Source organism: Capra hircus, chromosome 11 (assembly GCF_001704415.2).
Source record: "Capra hircus breed San Clemente chromosome 11, ASM170441v1, whole genome shotgun sequence".
Classification (NCBI taxonomy): Eukaryota; Metazoa; Chordata; class Mammalia; order Artiodactyla; family Bovidae; genus Capra; species Capra hircus.
The window spans coordinates 100,124,954-100,140,344 of NC_030818.1; the positions used below are offsets into that span (position 1 = coordinate 100,124,954).

Consider the following 15,391-nt stretch of genomic DNA (forward strand, 5'->3'; position numbering starts at 1 on the left):
AACTGTACCTGCCAACTCCGCGTTTCCCCTCCCCCAGCCCCTGGCCACTGCCATTCTGCTTCCTGCCTCTATGAGCTTGCTTGTTCACGGTATCTCCCGTAAGTGTAATCTTAAGTATTTGTCCTTCCATGTCTGGCTTATCTCACTTTGCATAATATTGTCAAGGTTCATCCATGTTGTACTATGTATCAGACAGTTGTTCCTTTTTCAGGGCTGCATAATATTCCATACGTACACATCACATTCTGTTTATCCATCCCCCTCTGATGGCTACTTGGATTGTTTCCACCTTTTGGCTATTGTGAACAATGCTGCTGTGAACTCTGGTTTATGAAATTGGTTTGTTTTTAAAAGTGCCACCTAGAATCCAGCCCACTGCCACCCACCGCATCACCAATGAAGGCGTTCCAGCCTCTCTCCCCTGTGTAGCCTCAGGAGTTCCCACCCCCACCATCACCTGGACCAAGGTAGGTGAAACCTGTTACCATAAAGGTAACCAGGGAGGTAGGCCCAGTGATCATGGGGAGAGGAGCAATGCAAGTTGCCATGGGAGGTGGGCTCTGCTGATGTCACCTGTGACTCCGTTGCAGGAGACCAATGCCCTGGCCTCCGGGGATCCCCACTACAACGTGAGCAAGGACGGCACCCTGGTCATCCCCTGGCCGTCTGTCCAGGACGCAGGGGCCTATGTCTGCACAGCCACCAACGCAGTGGGCTTCTCCAGCCAGGAGATGCGGCTTTCTGTCAACAGTGAGTGATGGCCACCCCTGTCCTGGGAGAGGGGCCGGGCAGGTGTGGAGGCAGGGGGATGCTCAGTCTGACCTCCCCTGCATCTTCCTGGCACCCGGTCAGCAGCCCTGCCTCTAAACTCTTCCTGTCTGAAGATCAAAGCCGTCCTCCCTCTGAGGACTGTCCCCAGCAGTGTCCCCATGCTCCAAGAGTGGTTCCAGCTCAGTAAATGGATGGGGAGGGGGAGAGACCTTCGTATAAACAAGCCTGGGGAAGACGCAAGGCCCTACACTGGCTCCCACCCCTCAGCAGCCCCCTTGCCCACCTTTCTCCACGACTCTTTGACCCTTAGTGCTCAGAACCTCTGGCCTCCTTTCAATTTCTTAAATGACCCATCCTACCTCAGGGCCTTTGCACAAACGGTTCCTTCTGTTGGCATGCCCTTTCCTCACTTCTGGTCCACTGACTTCTCCCATCAGTCAGATCTCAGAGCTCTCTGATTCCTCAGGCTGAGCTCTCAGGAATGTCCCCTTCTTAGTGCCCATCACAACTGCCATTAAATAATTAAGTGTGTATTGAACTGTTTGGAACCAGGGTTCCCCTTGGGCCCTAAGCATGGAGGGAGATTGGGCATCAGCTGATGGTTAATTCCATTTATTCCTGAGGATAAATGGGATGATTCAGGCCAAGAAGGGAGAGAAAGGAGGGAGGAAAGAACCTGCCAGAGTGCCCCCAGGGAAGCGGAGCAGGATGGAAAGAAGCTAGAGGGACATAGACATTGGGGCAGGAGGGACCATGTTGAGGTCAGCAAAGCAAGATGAGCTTCCAGAAGGAGGGTGGGGTGGATAGGCGGAGGGGTGGCTGGGGGAAACCATCAGATCTGAGTCCAACCCGAAACCTACACTCTCCCAATATAGCAGAGCCCACCGTCCTCCGCACGTCCGGGGTGGCAGTACCACCTCAGCTTCCTAGGGAAGCCACGCTGGTCCTCTGCAGGCCGCATCCCATGGCTTCCCGCCCTGCTCACAGTCCCTGCATCCTTCCACCAACAGCCAAGCCCAGGATCCTTGTGAATGGATCACATGAAGCAGAAAAGCCTCTGAGGGTCACGGCCAAGGCTGGTGATGAAGTGACCCTTGACTGTGAGGCCCAGGGCTCTCCACCCCCACTGGTCACCTGGACCAAGGACTCCCGCCCCATGCTGCCCATCACCGACAGGTAACCCCAGCTGCATGACCTCGGGCCCGGGGATGGACAGAGCTTGATGTTTGGGGAAACTGGCCTCAAGGTGTCCAGTGACCCAGCTGGTGTGTAGAACCCTGTGGACAGCCCCTGGGGAAATAAGCAACTGATTCCTCAAGCAGTGCTTTTCACCCATTGGCCTCTAAGGGAGCATGGATGCCCTTCAGAGGGGCGAGGCCTCTGAAGTAACACGCACATGGCCCTCCCTGCGCAGCCAAGGGGCGCTGCCTGCAGGATTGCCTCCTATCTGCTCAGCAGCACTTGCTACCGAGTGGAAATGAGTCTCAGCCAGGTGGGGTGAGCTGCTCATGGTCACTCAGCTAGCAAAGTTGGAACGCCACGTTTGGGACCGCTTCCTGGGCAAGACACGTGCTCTCCATCTTTGCCTACTCCCCTGACCTGGTGTCTGGCAGCCAGGCTTTCAGAGGTCCTGGGAGTTGAGGGGAGAGGAAGGAGGCTGTCCTTCAAAGCCAGGCCAAACCCCCACCCTCAGACAGGGAGGTAGGGCAGGGTGGTTCCCAACAAGAAGGCCTCAGAACTGCTGGAGCCCTTGACTCTCGTGGGGTGGGGGTGGGTGAGGGGGCAGCTCCAGCTGGTGACATCAGTCCTGGCGAGGTCTCTGAGACGTTCCAGATGGAGAAGGTCTCAGAGCAGCCTGTGGTGCAGCCTCCACCCCCCCCACCCCAACACCCACACACGGGGCTCTCCTCTCCGAACATCTGTTTGGTGACCCTCCCGGTCCTGGAAGCCTGCACACCTGAATGCTGCTGGGGTCCGTGACGGGGATGGTTCCGTGCCGCCCCCACCCGCATGCCCTCCGGGGTCTTTGGCGGCTCCGTGTTGTGGGTGGGAGTGGGGGCCAAAGGAACCTGCCTCTCTCCCCAGAAAGCCCAGTCCTGGCTCCTTGGCTGGACAGCTGCCGGCGGGTGCTTGTTTGTTTCTGGCTTGTTACTGAAATGGAGAATCGCAATTCCCATTTGTTCACCCCTCCTTGTTGTGATACGTTAATAGACCAGCCGGGAGCCATAAATCTGTGAAAGCTGCTTTTGCAATCCTAGAGTTTCGTTCTGTTCCTTCTCCCTTGCCCCCTCCACTTCTTGCTGGCTTATGGCTTTCTCTTGAGATTTATGAGATTCCGGGAGTTCACCTACATGAAGAGGCAAAATATGCCTGGGGGGGTTGGGGCTGGGGTAAAGGGCCAAGACTCTGGCATTAAATCAGACCTGCGTGCGAATGCTGACTGGTTATGTATTAGTCGTGTGGCCTCAGGTGGCCCCTGGCTCCTCTTGGCCTGTTTCTCCATCCGTAAGGTGGACACGGTTTAAATCCTGCTTTCAAGATACAGTGATGAATGTGTGATGTTTGGTGCGTTGTGAGCGGTGGAAAATCACCCCCTTTGATATCATTTTCCTGCTGCTGCTGGAAACGAAAGCATTATTTCCAACTTTAAAAATTATCATCATCATAGCTATTATCCCATTTAATTCTCACCAACTTTTTTCAATAGGAAAGCTTTATTGAGATATAATTCACATGCTTTCCAATTATATGTTGTTTTAGTAAGTTCTGAGTTGTGTAACCATCATCACAATTAATTTTAGAACATTTCCAGCACCCTCCTCCATGAAAATATCCCCACACTGGTTGGCGGCCACTTCTCATCCGTTCCCCACCCCAGCCCAGCCCTTGGCAACCACTCGTCTGCTTTCTGCCTTTGGATTGATCTGCTCTGGACGGTTCACATAAATGTAATCATGAACAATGTGACTTTTTGCGTCTGGCTGCTTTCACTGAGAACCATGTTTTTGCGGTTTCTGCGTGTTGTAGCAGGTGTCAGGACTTCATTCTTTTTTATGACTGAATAATATTCTGTTGTGGTGATGGACCACCTTTTGTTGATTTGTTCACCAGCTGATGGACACTTGGTCTGTGTATTCTTGCTGGCAATTGTGAGTAATAACTTCACTGACGTTTGATTGTATCTTAGCTTCAGTCGTGGGTTCTGTGTTCCTGTGCTTCTTTGGGCCTCCCTGTGGCATCTGACAACTTCCCCGAACAGAATAGAGCCCAGTTGTCTTACCAGACACACAGTTCCCTTGGTCCCACGGCCATTCAGCCAGAAAATGCAGATTTGAAAAGCCTGTGAGGCAAGGATGGGCTTCCCTGGTAGCTCAGCTGGTAAAGAATCCACCTGCAATGCGGGAGACCTGGGTTTGATCCCTGGGTTGGGCATCCCTGGAGGAGGACATAGCAGCCCACTCCAGTATTCTGGCCTGGAGAATCCCCATGGACAGAAGACTGGTCAGCCATGTGCTTGAAAAGAGTTGGACATGACTGAGTGACTAGGCACACACACAAGGGGAAATGTCTGGAGGAGGGATAGCTAGGGAGTTTGGGAGGGGAGAAGGCAATGGCAGCCCACTCCAGTACTCTTGCCTGGAAAAATCCCATGGATGGAGGAGCCTGGTAGGCTGCAGTCCATGGGGTCGCTAAGAGTTGGACACGACTGGGGGACTTCACTTTCACTTTTCACTTTCATGCATTGGAGAAGGAAATGGCAACCCACTCCAGTGTTCTTGCCTGGAGAATCTCAGGGACGGGGGAGCCTGATGGGCTGCCGTCTATGAGGTTGCACAGTCGGACATGACTGAAGCGACTTAGCAGCAGCAGCAGCAGCATGGACCCACTGCTACATTTAAAATGGATAACAAGGACCTATTGTATAGCACAGGGAATTCTGCTCAATGTTACCAGACAGCCTGGCTGGGAGGGGAGTTTGGAGGAGAATGGATACATGTATACCTATGCCTGAGTCCCTTTGCTGTCCACCTGAAACTATCGCAGCATTGTTAATCGGCTATACCCCAATGTAAAATAAAAAGTGAAAACAACAACAACAGCAACAACAAACCTGTGGGACGCACACGAAGCAGTGATGGTGTCGGGGAGTGGGTGGCCTTGCTGGCCGCTGCTCTTCCCCACTTCCTCCTCCATCTTTTCCATCTCCCAGGGACACGCTGCCACTCCCGTCCCACCAAGGCTCAGCTTCAAAGCTGGCATTCTGGTTGCTTCAGAACGTATCCTGATGAGTCATGGGTGACTATCTGCCTCCAGCACATGAGAGAACCTGAGATCCTTCCGCATAGTTGAGCCCCGCCCCTCTTCTGCCACACTCCTTCTGCCCGGCTGAGCCACGCCTCTCTCTTGCAGTTGCCTCTGTCGTCTGTCCTCCGTCCTCTGTCCTCTGTCCTCTGCGGAGAGAGGGCAGGGGGAGGCCTGAACTGCTAGGGTTGCCAAGGGCCTCTCTTTCCTGATCCTGTGCCGACCGTGGCCAAGGTGCTGTGGTCTGGGTCGCCAGCAGACCTGCAGCGCTGGTGCTCCATGGTGACTCTGGTGCAATCAGGGTTGAATTCCACAGTGTGGCTGAGCCTGTGAGGCCTCCTCTTCTGGGCGAGAGTTTGCCCTCTTCTGCTGGCCATCCTGGAGGTGGGTGGGGTGGGCAGGGCACTGAGGGAGGAAACAGAAGCCGTGGCGGGTGGGGAACTAGAATCCTGACTTTTTCCTCTCCTGGGCAGGGCCCTAACACACACACACACACACTCGTGCGTGTGTGGAGACACACATAGACGTGCACAGACACCTACAGACATGAAGACACAAGGACAGGCACAGAGACACAGACACGTGGCCAGGAACGCTGACATAGACACCGTCAGTGCAGTGCAGCCGCGCAGTCATGTCCGACTCTCTGCGACCCCATGAACTGCAGCACGCCAGGCCTCCCTGTCCATCACCAACTCCCGGAGTTTGCTTACACTCATGTTCATCAAGTCGGTGATGCCATCCAACCATCTCATTCTCTGTCGTCCCCTTCTCCTCCCGCCTTCAATTTTGCTCAGCATCAGGGTCTTTTCAAATGAGTAAGTTCTTTGCATCAGGGGTATTGGAGTTTCAACTTCAACATCAGCCCTTCCAATGAATACTCAGGACTGATTTCCTTTAGGATGGACTGGTTGGCTCTTGCTGTCCAAGGGACTTTCAAGAGTCTTCTCCAACACCACAGTTCAAAAGCATCAATTCTTCGGCTCCCAGCTGTCTTTATGGTCCAACTCTCACATCCATATGTGACTACTGGAAAAACCATAGCTTTGACAAGACAGACCTTTGTCGGCAAAGTTATGTCTCTGCTTTTCAATATGCTGTCTAGGTTTGTCATAGCTTTTTTTCCAAGGAGCAAGCATCTTTTAATTTCATGGCTGCAATCACCATCTGCATTGATTTTGGAGCCCCCATAAATAAAGTCAGCCACTGTTTCCACTGTTTCCCCATCTATCTGCCATGAAGTGATGGGACCAGATGCCATGATCTTCGTTTTCTGAATGCTGAGTTTTAAGCCAGCTTTTTCACTCTCCTCTTTCACTTTCCTCAAGAGGCTCTTCTTGATGAAAAAAGGTTCTTCAAAAAGGTTCCTCTTCGCTTTCTGCTGTAGGGGTGGTGTCATCTGCATATCTGAGGTTATTGATATTTCTCCCGGCAATCTTGATTCCAGCTGTGACATAGACGCAAACACTTATGGACAGGCACACAGACACACCAGAGAGGCAGGCGTGAGAACACGTGGGCACACACACACATCAGGCTTCTGGGCCAAGGTCAGGCAGGCTACTGCTTTCTCTGGAGATTCTAGAGAATATTCTGAACTCAAGGAGACTTGACCTCCTGAGTCAGAAAGTCCTAATGGAAAGAAAACATAGTAGGAACCTGAATACCCCTGAAACTCTAAACCACCCACCTGTGTCCATGACCCCTTCTAACATATTCTTACAGATGCTTTTAGAGAATTAAACTGAGTGCATCTTCTATCCTGCCCTCATTGATTTTTCCACACTTTTCCACATTTACCCATTTCTTAGATTCATCCTGACCCATGTCATTGCTTTTCATTTAAAGGGCAAAATAACATTCCGGGCATTCAGCTCCCACGGTTGCTAAGCTCTTCCTCTGTTTGAGGCAGATGCGCTGTTGCCAGTTTTTGGTGATAATAAATGGGGCTGTTGGAACATCTTTGCACAAATGCTTCTCTTTATCTCCTGGATCGTTTCCTTGGGGTAGAGCCCCAAAAACCAAGGGTTGAGTCCAAGGCTGGGAATGGTTACCGGGTGCCTCTTACCCTGTGGGACTGCTGTTTGGGAAAAAAAAACACTGGAGTTGTGAAGTCAAAATTGAAGTCTATAAGATTTATTGAGCATCTTTGTGCCCAGGACTGTCTAGGACAGAGAAGATGGGTCCAGGCTGTGTGTGACGTCAGGTGGCAAAAGACTTTGAGTACCCTCCCAGCCGTGCCCCCAGCTCCCTGAGTGAACGTGAACAAGACCCTTCCCTCTCTCTGGGCCTCAGTGTTCCCATCTGAGAAATGAAAGAGTTGAACAGGCAATAGTGGCCGGAGAGTGCCTGGTGGCTCTGGTCCCTTGACTCAGCCCAGGGATGCTGGGGTGAAGCAGTGTTGCTAGGCAACAATGTTTGTTTGTGGTTCTGATGTGTAGCTGGGACAGCTGCAAGTGCTCCTGGCTCCGGCTCTGGCTCCCGGGGGCAGCCGGCCAGGATCCACACAGGGCCAAGCCAGCCGTGTGGGGGAGGGGGGGGCGGGGAGGGAACAGTGAAAGAATGGAGCGTCCAGGGATGCTACAGGGCGGTGGGACACTCACTCCCCCTCCTGGCTCAGAGGAGGGGAGGGGGCTCAGGGAAAAGCTGCTCCCCCTTGCAAGCCAATGGCATGGCAGGGACTGCCCAGGGGCTCCCCATGGGGGTCTTTACCTTGCTGGATCTTCATAACTTATGCTGATTCCTAGCCTGGTGTCTGGGTGGCCGTGCACAGCACGACTTCATCCATCTGGGTCTCAGTTTTCTCCTCTGTGAAAGGGGTGATGACAGGATCAACCCTGCCTTGGGGTGATCTGCCTGCCTTGCAGGTTTGGATTTGGGGCGTTTCAAGTGTGCATGGAAGTGCTTAGCTCCACAGTGGTGCGTAGGAAGCGTCTGAGTATTGACAGCCGTCACCTCTTAGCCATCTCCAGGTTTATGTTTCACGGGCTTGGGGGATGTACATTTAACCCTGTGCTCACATATTTTCCTTGGCCATTCAGTTGGTGTCAGGCCCCTCTTCCTGAATTGCTCCAGCTTGGGGTTTCCGTTTGAAACTTCCTTACAAAGGTCTATGATATGCCTGAAGGTCAGAGTGGTCGCTGTGGATGGGTGAAGGTGCTCTTCAAGCTGAGTGGTGCTGGCGGGGAGGGGGGCAATCCTTGCCCCCAGGCTCAGACCCTGCCCTGGCCCAGCAGATGCGTGGCCAGCATGTAGTGACATGCGGCGGGGATCTGTCGAGCACTGCCCAGCTCTGCTGTGCGCTACGGGTGAGGATCAGCCTCTGGCCAGCTCGGTTCTGCACGGGTGCCGTTCATTCACTTCACAACTTCCTCCTGGAAGGCTCTGATCACAGAGGAGGTTGGATGGACCGCTTAGAAACGAGGGCAGCAGGACAAGTATGGGACCCAGCAAGAGGGACTGGGCCAACCACCCAGACTCCCAGCAACCTGAGGACAGGGGGCATTCACTCTGCCCCAGCGGCAGCTGGCCCTCCTTGAACCCAGTGGCTCTTTGTCAGATGAGTGGATCAGTGAATGAACAAGCAATTGGCAGAACCTGGTTCCACAAAATTCAGAGCAGGGAAAGTGTAATTAACCTGCCTGGTCTCATCAGGGAAGGCTTCCCGGAGGAGCTGGAGGCTGCGCTGCCTTGAAGGGGACCTGGGGGCCAGGAGAGAAGTGCTGAGACAGGATGGGGTGTGGGAAACACTGTGAGCAAAGGTGGGAAGGTGTGTGTGTGTGTGGACAGGGACAATTGGGATTTGCCATCAAATATTTATTGAGCACCTGTTATGGGCCAGCGCCCATGCTAAGGGCCGAGGACATGGCAGGAACCTGGCCCCTCCACCCACAGAGCCATCAGAGAGTAACAGGTGGCTGCAGGTGCGATAAGTGCCGTCGTGGTCCCAGGAGCCTCTGGGTGAGAGCAAGGGTCCTCCTCAGGCAGCAGAGGCAGCTGCATGGAGAGGAGACCCCTAGCTGAGTTGCAGCAAAGGTGTAGCCTGGGATTGTTGGCACTATCTACCCAATGCCCTCTGGTCTCTCCTGGCAGGTATGTTCCCCTTGGAGCTCTCGGGGCCGGGGGGACCCGGCAGGGTAGGTGGATCTCCCCACCACCGTCCCCCACCATCTGCGTGGCTGTGTGAACCTCACAGCCAGCAGCGAAGGCTTGCGCCCAGTGCATGTCATAAACAGGAAATTCCCCTCGAACCTCTCCGTGTTTTCATCTGGGCGCCACTTGGAGCCATCTGGCTGCTCTCCCTGCATGGGAGTCTGCTGCTAATTACACCACATGCACCCGGCACACGGCAGCCCTCTCCCCGCTTCCTCTCACCTCGCCCCTGCCCGTGCCCATCCCTGTGCCCAGAGCTTGTAGCCCCCAAACCTCGGGGAGCCTTGGGAACATGGAGAGAGCATGCAAGGGGCATGGGGTTTGGGTGGTTCAGAAGGGCTGCCCTGGAACCCCCAGACCTCCAGGTCCTCACTGATCCATCCCAGGCCTCACATCATTGTCCTAAGTCTGGTCTGAGTGGGGTCTGCTCTGTGCCAGGTCTGGGCAAGGTTCTGGGGATACAAAGGCAAATAAGGTGGACGGAAATATGTCCTCTTAAGGGCCCACGGGTGACGGATGGTCATAGGCCAGTGTGGTGAAAGCTGCGATGGAGGAGTCTCTAGAGGTCTCAGCTTGACCGTCTATAAGATGGAGTCTCCCTTCTCTCTGTCCCCTCCTCTGTGATATAGCGAGCAGCCTTCCCTTTCTAGGAAATGACCTGGGGCTCATCATGAGAAAGACAAGAGGCCTCTTTTATTGTTGAGAATTGTTTCCACTTTTGGAAGTTTCTTTCATTATTGGTTTTTTTTTTTTTTTTCCCCAGAAGCTCCCACTTCCTATCCTTTTAAGGGCTTGAGGAGGGAAGGAGCAAGAGGTCCTTTATTCTCTAAAGTTCTAAGAAGGACTAGAAGGCAACCTCTGAGATAAAAGGAATCCAGAGCTGCCTTTTCAAATATGAAGATGTTGGGGTCAGAGATGTTGTTTGCCCTGTCTGAGGTTGCACACTCTAGAACAGAATGGGACCTTGGACCCAAAACTCTGGTGCTCAGCCTAGACATCTTTCCACTGACCCAGGGGGTCCCCCTCTTGGCTAGTCGAGGTTTGCAGCAAAGTCCCTGAGGGAGCCATGTCACCGCCCCAAGTGTGATTAAGTGTGTATGTTTCAGCCTCACGCTGATTTGGCTCGTGTTGTTGGATGTTGACATTATTTAACCTAAAAAAATGAAACACGACCGCAGTGGATGAGAAGAGCCAAGCCAGGGCAGTGGAGCCGCACAGGGGAGAGGTTTACTTGTCACGGGGACAAACAGACATCTGTGTGGTGTTTTTGCTCCTTTTTCTTCCACTTTGGAAGACTAAGGGACCTACTGATTGGGGGCTGGGAGCGAGCACATGGACACTGGGGGTGAGTTTTTTACTAGCAGCGGGGTTGTGTATGGAGCACTTACTACGTCCCAGGGACCACGGACTTTGTGTGTGTCATGTCACTTCATACGCACCGTATTCTGTGATCCCAGGTGAGGACACAGACTCGGGGAGAGGGATTCCTCAGCCCAAAGGTCATGGGTGGGGGCGATAGCACTTGCTGTCAAAGCCTGGCTCCTGCCTGCTCCTCCGGGTCACTTTTGGGGGGCAGGGGCACTTCCCTGTGTCCCGGGGCATTGCTCCCAAGGGGTGGACCCCAGAGGGTCTTGGTACAACCCTGATTCCAGGCTCCACCCCCCAAATCTGGCTGGGGCCTGGGAATGTGTATGTTTCACATGTGGCTGTAAATTCTGATAAGAAGCCCTGCCCTGCAGCAGGGAGTGATGGCCTCTGTGAGAGCTGATGGTGTGTGAGCCTAGGTATGGCCCAGGAGGCCAGCTCCTATGTGTGGGGGACACACAGCAGTGTGCAGAGGGCTCTGGTGGCGAAAGAAAGAGCAAAGGAAGGAAAGTAGGGTTGGGAGAAAGAAGAAACATCTAGATGTTTAAACGTACACCAAAGGGAGAACTAATTAATCAGGTGTGGTAAAGTCACACAAAGGACTACTATGCAGCGGTGAAAAGTGAACGAATTGGACCCACGCACACATACGCTTTGCCATTTGTATGAGTTTTAAACAATGCAGAATTATGTTGCATATTGTAACGGATGTAATGTTGTCACCATGGTAACCTTCATTGAGTGTGTCCCTCTTCTTGGGTCTGGAAGATCCCCTGGAGAAGGGAATGACTACCCACTCCAGGGTTCTTGCTGGGAAATCCCAAGAACAAAGGAGCCTGGCAGGCTGCAGTCCATGGGGTCGCAAAGAGGGGGACAGGACTGGGCGACTAAGCACACATTCACACTGTTCCAGGCACCGTGCTGTGAATTAGGTCTTTCATCCTCTGGACAACCCCATGAGGAAGAAGAACTGCTTTTGCCTTATTTCCCCCTGCCCTGCAAAGGAGACAGCAAAGCACAGAAAGGTTGGGTGACTTAACAAACATCACACGGCAGGCACGTGGCAGAACAGGGTTGGAGCCTGTGGCCCCAGCCAGGTGCCTGGGCTCTGGAGACCGCCAGCTCGTGTATCACTCACAGCTGTCCTCAGAGAACTTGCCCCAAGTGCCCGCTGGACGCTCAGGGCAAACTAGAGGAGGGGGTTACTAGGCAGGGGGATTACAACCCCACTTTACAGATGGGGAGACGCAGGACCCGCAGGGCAAAGCTAGTGGCCCGAGAGTGCACAGAGAGTGAGTTGCCAGCAATATCGACCTGGTGGATCAGTGTATGCCCAGTACTTTGCTTGCAGCTGCTTAGTTAATGGGGGACCACTGTCATCCCTGTTTTGCACAGGAGGAATCTGAGATTTAGCTGAGAAGGGAGTGGGCACCGGGGTTGGAGCCCAGCTGGACCCTGATGAGCACAGGCGGGGGAGGGACTGGCCCTTGGGGGTCTCCCACCCCTACGCTGGCTGCTAGCGCTCGGGGCTGGCCGGGGCCAGGGGCCGCAGCTGCCCTCCCAGTTCTATGGGGGCAGGGGCTACATGGAGCCAGCACACATGGGCCAGTGATATCATGTCTGCGGGGGTCCCCTGGGGTCCAGTCCAGCTGCAGGAGCCTGGCTGAGGGTCCCAGATCTCTGTGGGATGGGGGCCGGGTGACTTCAGCAGGTGGGCTGGAGTGGGGAGGGCAGTGATGGGGGAGCCTCACAGCTTCCTCCCGAGAGCCCAGCGCCAGATAGCTGGACACCAAAAAGCACAGGCTTCGGAGTCTGGGTGAAGCTGACCCGTAGATGCAGAGGGCCTCTGGCCGGCAGCTTCTCCCTGGAAGCCAGGGGTCCTCCAAGTGAGGCCTCCTCCCCGCATCTCAGGGCAGGGTTGAGGGATAGGTGTGTGCATTAGAAGAGGGGGAGTAACTGGCGACCAGGTGCCAGGCCTTGGACTGAGCCCACATGGAATCTGTTCACCAGCCCCAGTCATAGCATTCCTTAATGTACCCATTTTACAGATGAGAAAACAGAGACTCCAAGAGGACTTGCTTTACCCAGCTCAAAATCGGAGTTCAAAGTCAAACCCAGCCAGCGGACTCCTAGCCTAATGCTCTTTGTCTCTTATAGCAGTTGGAGTGGACCTGGCCTTGGCCTGGTGGTTTGGGGAACTGGAAGCACGGCAAGGGAGTGGTGAAGGGTGGGTGGTGGATACTGCCTCAGTCCTGGCTGGCTTCCTGGAGGAGGCAACTGGTTGGGTCATGAGACCTTTCCAGCAGATGTGGGGCTGGCTGGGGTCTCACCAGTGTCCCTCATTTCCTCAGGCATCACCTTCTCCTGCCGGGCTCCCTGCGTCTGGCTCAGGCCCAGGTCAGTGACAGCGGCCTCTACGAATGCACAGCCAGTAACCCTGCCGGGTCTGCTACTCAGTACTACATCCTCAGGGTGCAAGGTAGGGCCCGGGCTGGCAGCCTCCGTCTCACCACGTGGCCCCTGCCCCCATCTCTCCCGGGCCTTTTGGTGTCTCTCCCCATCCCCCGCCAGGCTCCGTCACCTTTTCATGGCCCTCCAGTGTGTGCTCCATCTACCTAATTTCCTGTCTTTTCAAGTCTTGTCTCTCCTTCTCCCCACCCCTATTCCTCCCCTCTCCTGTACCCCTTGGTTGAGCTCAGACAAGGCTGTTCAGAGCTCCCGCCTGAGAATCGAGGGTGGGACCCCAAGGCGGCAGGGACTTAGGGGCTGGGAGGGCGACTCACAGAGGGGATTCTGGGTCCCAGCCCAGGTGGGGGCCCAGGAGTGGCCGTTCACCTGGGGGGTCCAGGTCCCATTCACAGGAGCCACCCAATGGAGTCACTCCACCAAAGAGGTGGGGAGCCTGTCCCCTCCAAGAGCCCCAGTGAGCCATCTGAGACCCGGGTCCACCAACCACAGCCCTCAGCCGCTCCTCGCCTACACGCCGTTCTCATTTGGCCCACAAGTGAAGAATGATGTCTGCGTTTTCTAATGATTGGGGGAGAAAAAGCAAATAATGTGACATATGAAAATTATATGAAACTCAGTTCTTCAGTGTCCGTTAATACAAGCTTCATTGGAACGCCTCCACGCACGTTCGGTTACGTAGTGTCTGTGGCTCTCTTCACGCTGAAATGGCAAAGTTAGTAGCTGAGACAGAGACCATCTGGCCTGCAGAGCCTAAGATATTTACTCTCTGGCCCTTTCCAGAAAGAGCCAACCCCTGCTCTAGGCTTAACTTCCCATTTTACAGGTGGACAGACTGAGGTTCAGAGAGGGAGGGGCTCAAAGCTTTGCTGTGTGTTTACATGAGCGTATGAGAGAGAAGGTGGTTCGGATGTTAAAGAACCCACCTGCAGTGCGGGAGACCTGGGTTCAATCCCTGGTTTGGGAAGATCCTCTGGAGGATGGTGTGGCGACCCACACCAGTATTCTTATCTGGAGAATCCCAGGGACAGAGGAGCCTGGAGGGCTACAGTCCATGGGGTCACACAGAGTCAGACACGACTGAGCGACTAAGCATAGCACAGCCCCGGAGAGAGAGAGGGAAGCAGGGGCAGGAGGATGAACGGAGCCGGGTTTGAATGCTGACTCTGCCACCGACTGGCTCTGTGACCTTAGGCCAGCTGCTTGGCCTCTCTGAGCCTTGGATTCCTGTCTGTAAGAAAGTGAAGTTGCTCAGTCATGTCCGACTCTTTGCGACCCCATGGACTGTAGCCCACCAGGCTCCTCTGTCCATGGGATTTTCCAGGCAAGAATATTGGAGTGGGTTGCCATTTCCTTCTCCAGGGCATCTTGGCAACCCAGGGATTGAACCTGGGTCTCCTGCATTGTAGGTAGACGCTTTACGGTCTGAGCCATCGGGGAAGTCCATTCCTGTCTATAAAATAGAGGCAATAATGCCTATCTCACAGTAAGGGTACTGATGACTTCAGGTGCTCAGCACAGTGGAAACTGTTAGTGTTTTCAGGGGGGTAGTAGGCACCCTGTCCACCCTCCTGCTCCTGGAAAACGAGGCTCTGGGCTGGTGGTAGGGGAGCCAATCTCTGCCCAGGGGCCAGCTCCCATGGATGGTCTTATCTTCGGGATCCTCCTCTGAAGCTGGGAAGGGAGTGGGTGTCCTCAACTTCCCCTGAGGGCCCAGGACACTTTTCCAAGTCTCTGAGAATTCTCCTGGGCTCACCCAGTCTGGCTGTATGGAAACCACTTGGATTCCAGCTCATCTAGACCAAGGCTTGGGGCTGGTCCAGCTCCTGTTAGCCAGTATGGAGTGGATGAGTCTGGTCAAGTCACATAACCTTTCTGACCCTCAGTTTCTTCATCTGCAAAATGGGCATGGCATCACCCACCCGTGGGAGGGACCAAGTGGGATGGAGGATGGGAAAGCGACTTGAAAACAGAAAATGTGGAAGAAATGAAACCCATCATCTCCCTCGCCCCCACCCCACCCCACCCCAGGGAAAGGAAAAGAGGGAGCTGGGAACCCTGAGAGTGGGTCTAAGCCGCTGCGTGTTAAGCACCACTGTGGACCAGGCTCCACGCTGGCCACTCTGATGCTATGTCCTGTTGCACCCGGGGCAGCTTTGTGAGGAGAAGCCGAGGCCCTGGCCAATGTAGGGTCCTGTGACCTCGAGGGGCAGGGCTAGGATCTGAAGCCTCCCGCTCATGCCTGCTGCCCTCCGGGCCTCGGTGTCCCCATCCCACACCGAGCTGGTGATTCTCACATGGTGCTGGGGGCAAGCCCGGGAGTGGGGGTGGGTGC

General features: G+C 54.4%; 1 protein-coding gene across 1 annotated transcript in view; it reads left to right on the forward strand.

Annotated features, from left to right (window-relative positions):
- The window catches only part of HMCN2 (hemicentin 2), a 173,956-nt gene that overhangs the window by 67,988 nt on the left and 90,577 nt on the right, over positions 1 to 15,391 (forward strand). Inside the window, exons 20-23 of the mRNA XM_018055981.1 lie at positions 355 to 467; positions 591 to 750; positions 1,782 to 1,947; positions 12,942 to 13,069. Coding sequence (XP_017911470.1) covers positions 355 to 467; positions 591 to 750; positions 1,782 to 1,947; positions 12,942 to 13,069 — 567 coding nt within the window. The remainder of the gene's footprint in view (positions 1 to 354; positions 468 to 590; positions 751 to 1,781; positions 1,948 to 12,941; positions 13,070 to 15,391) is intronic.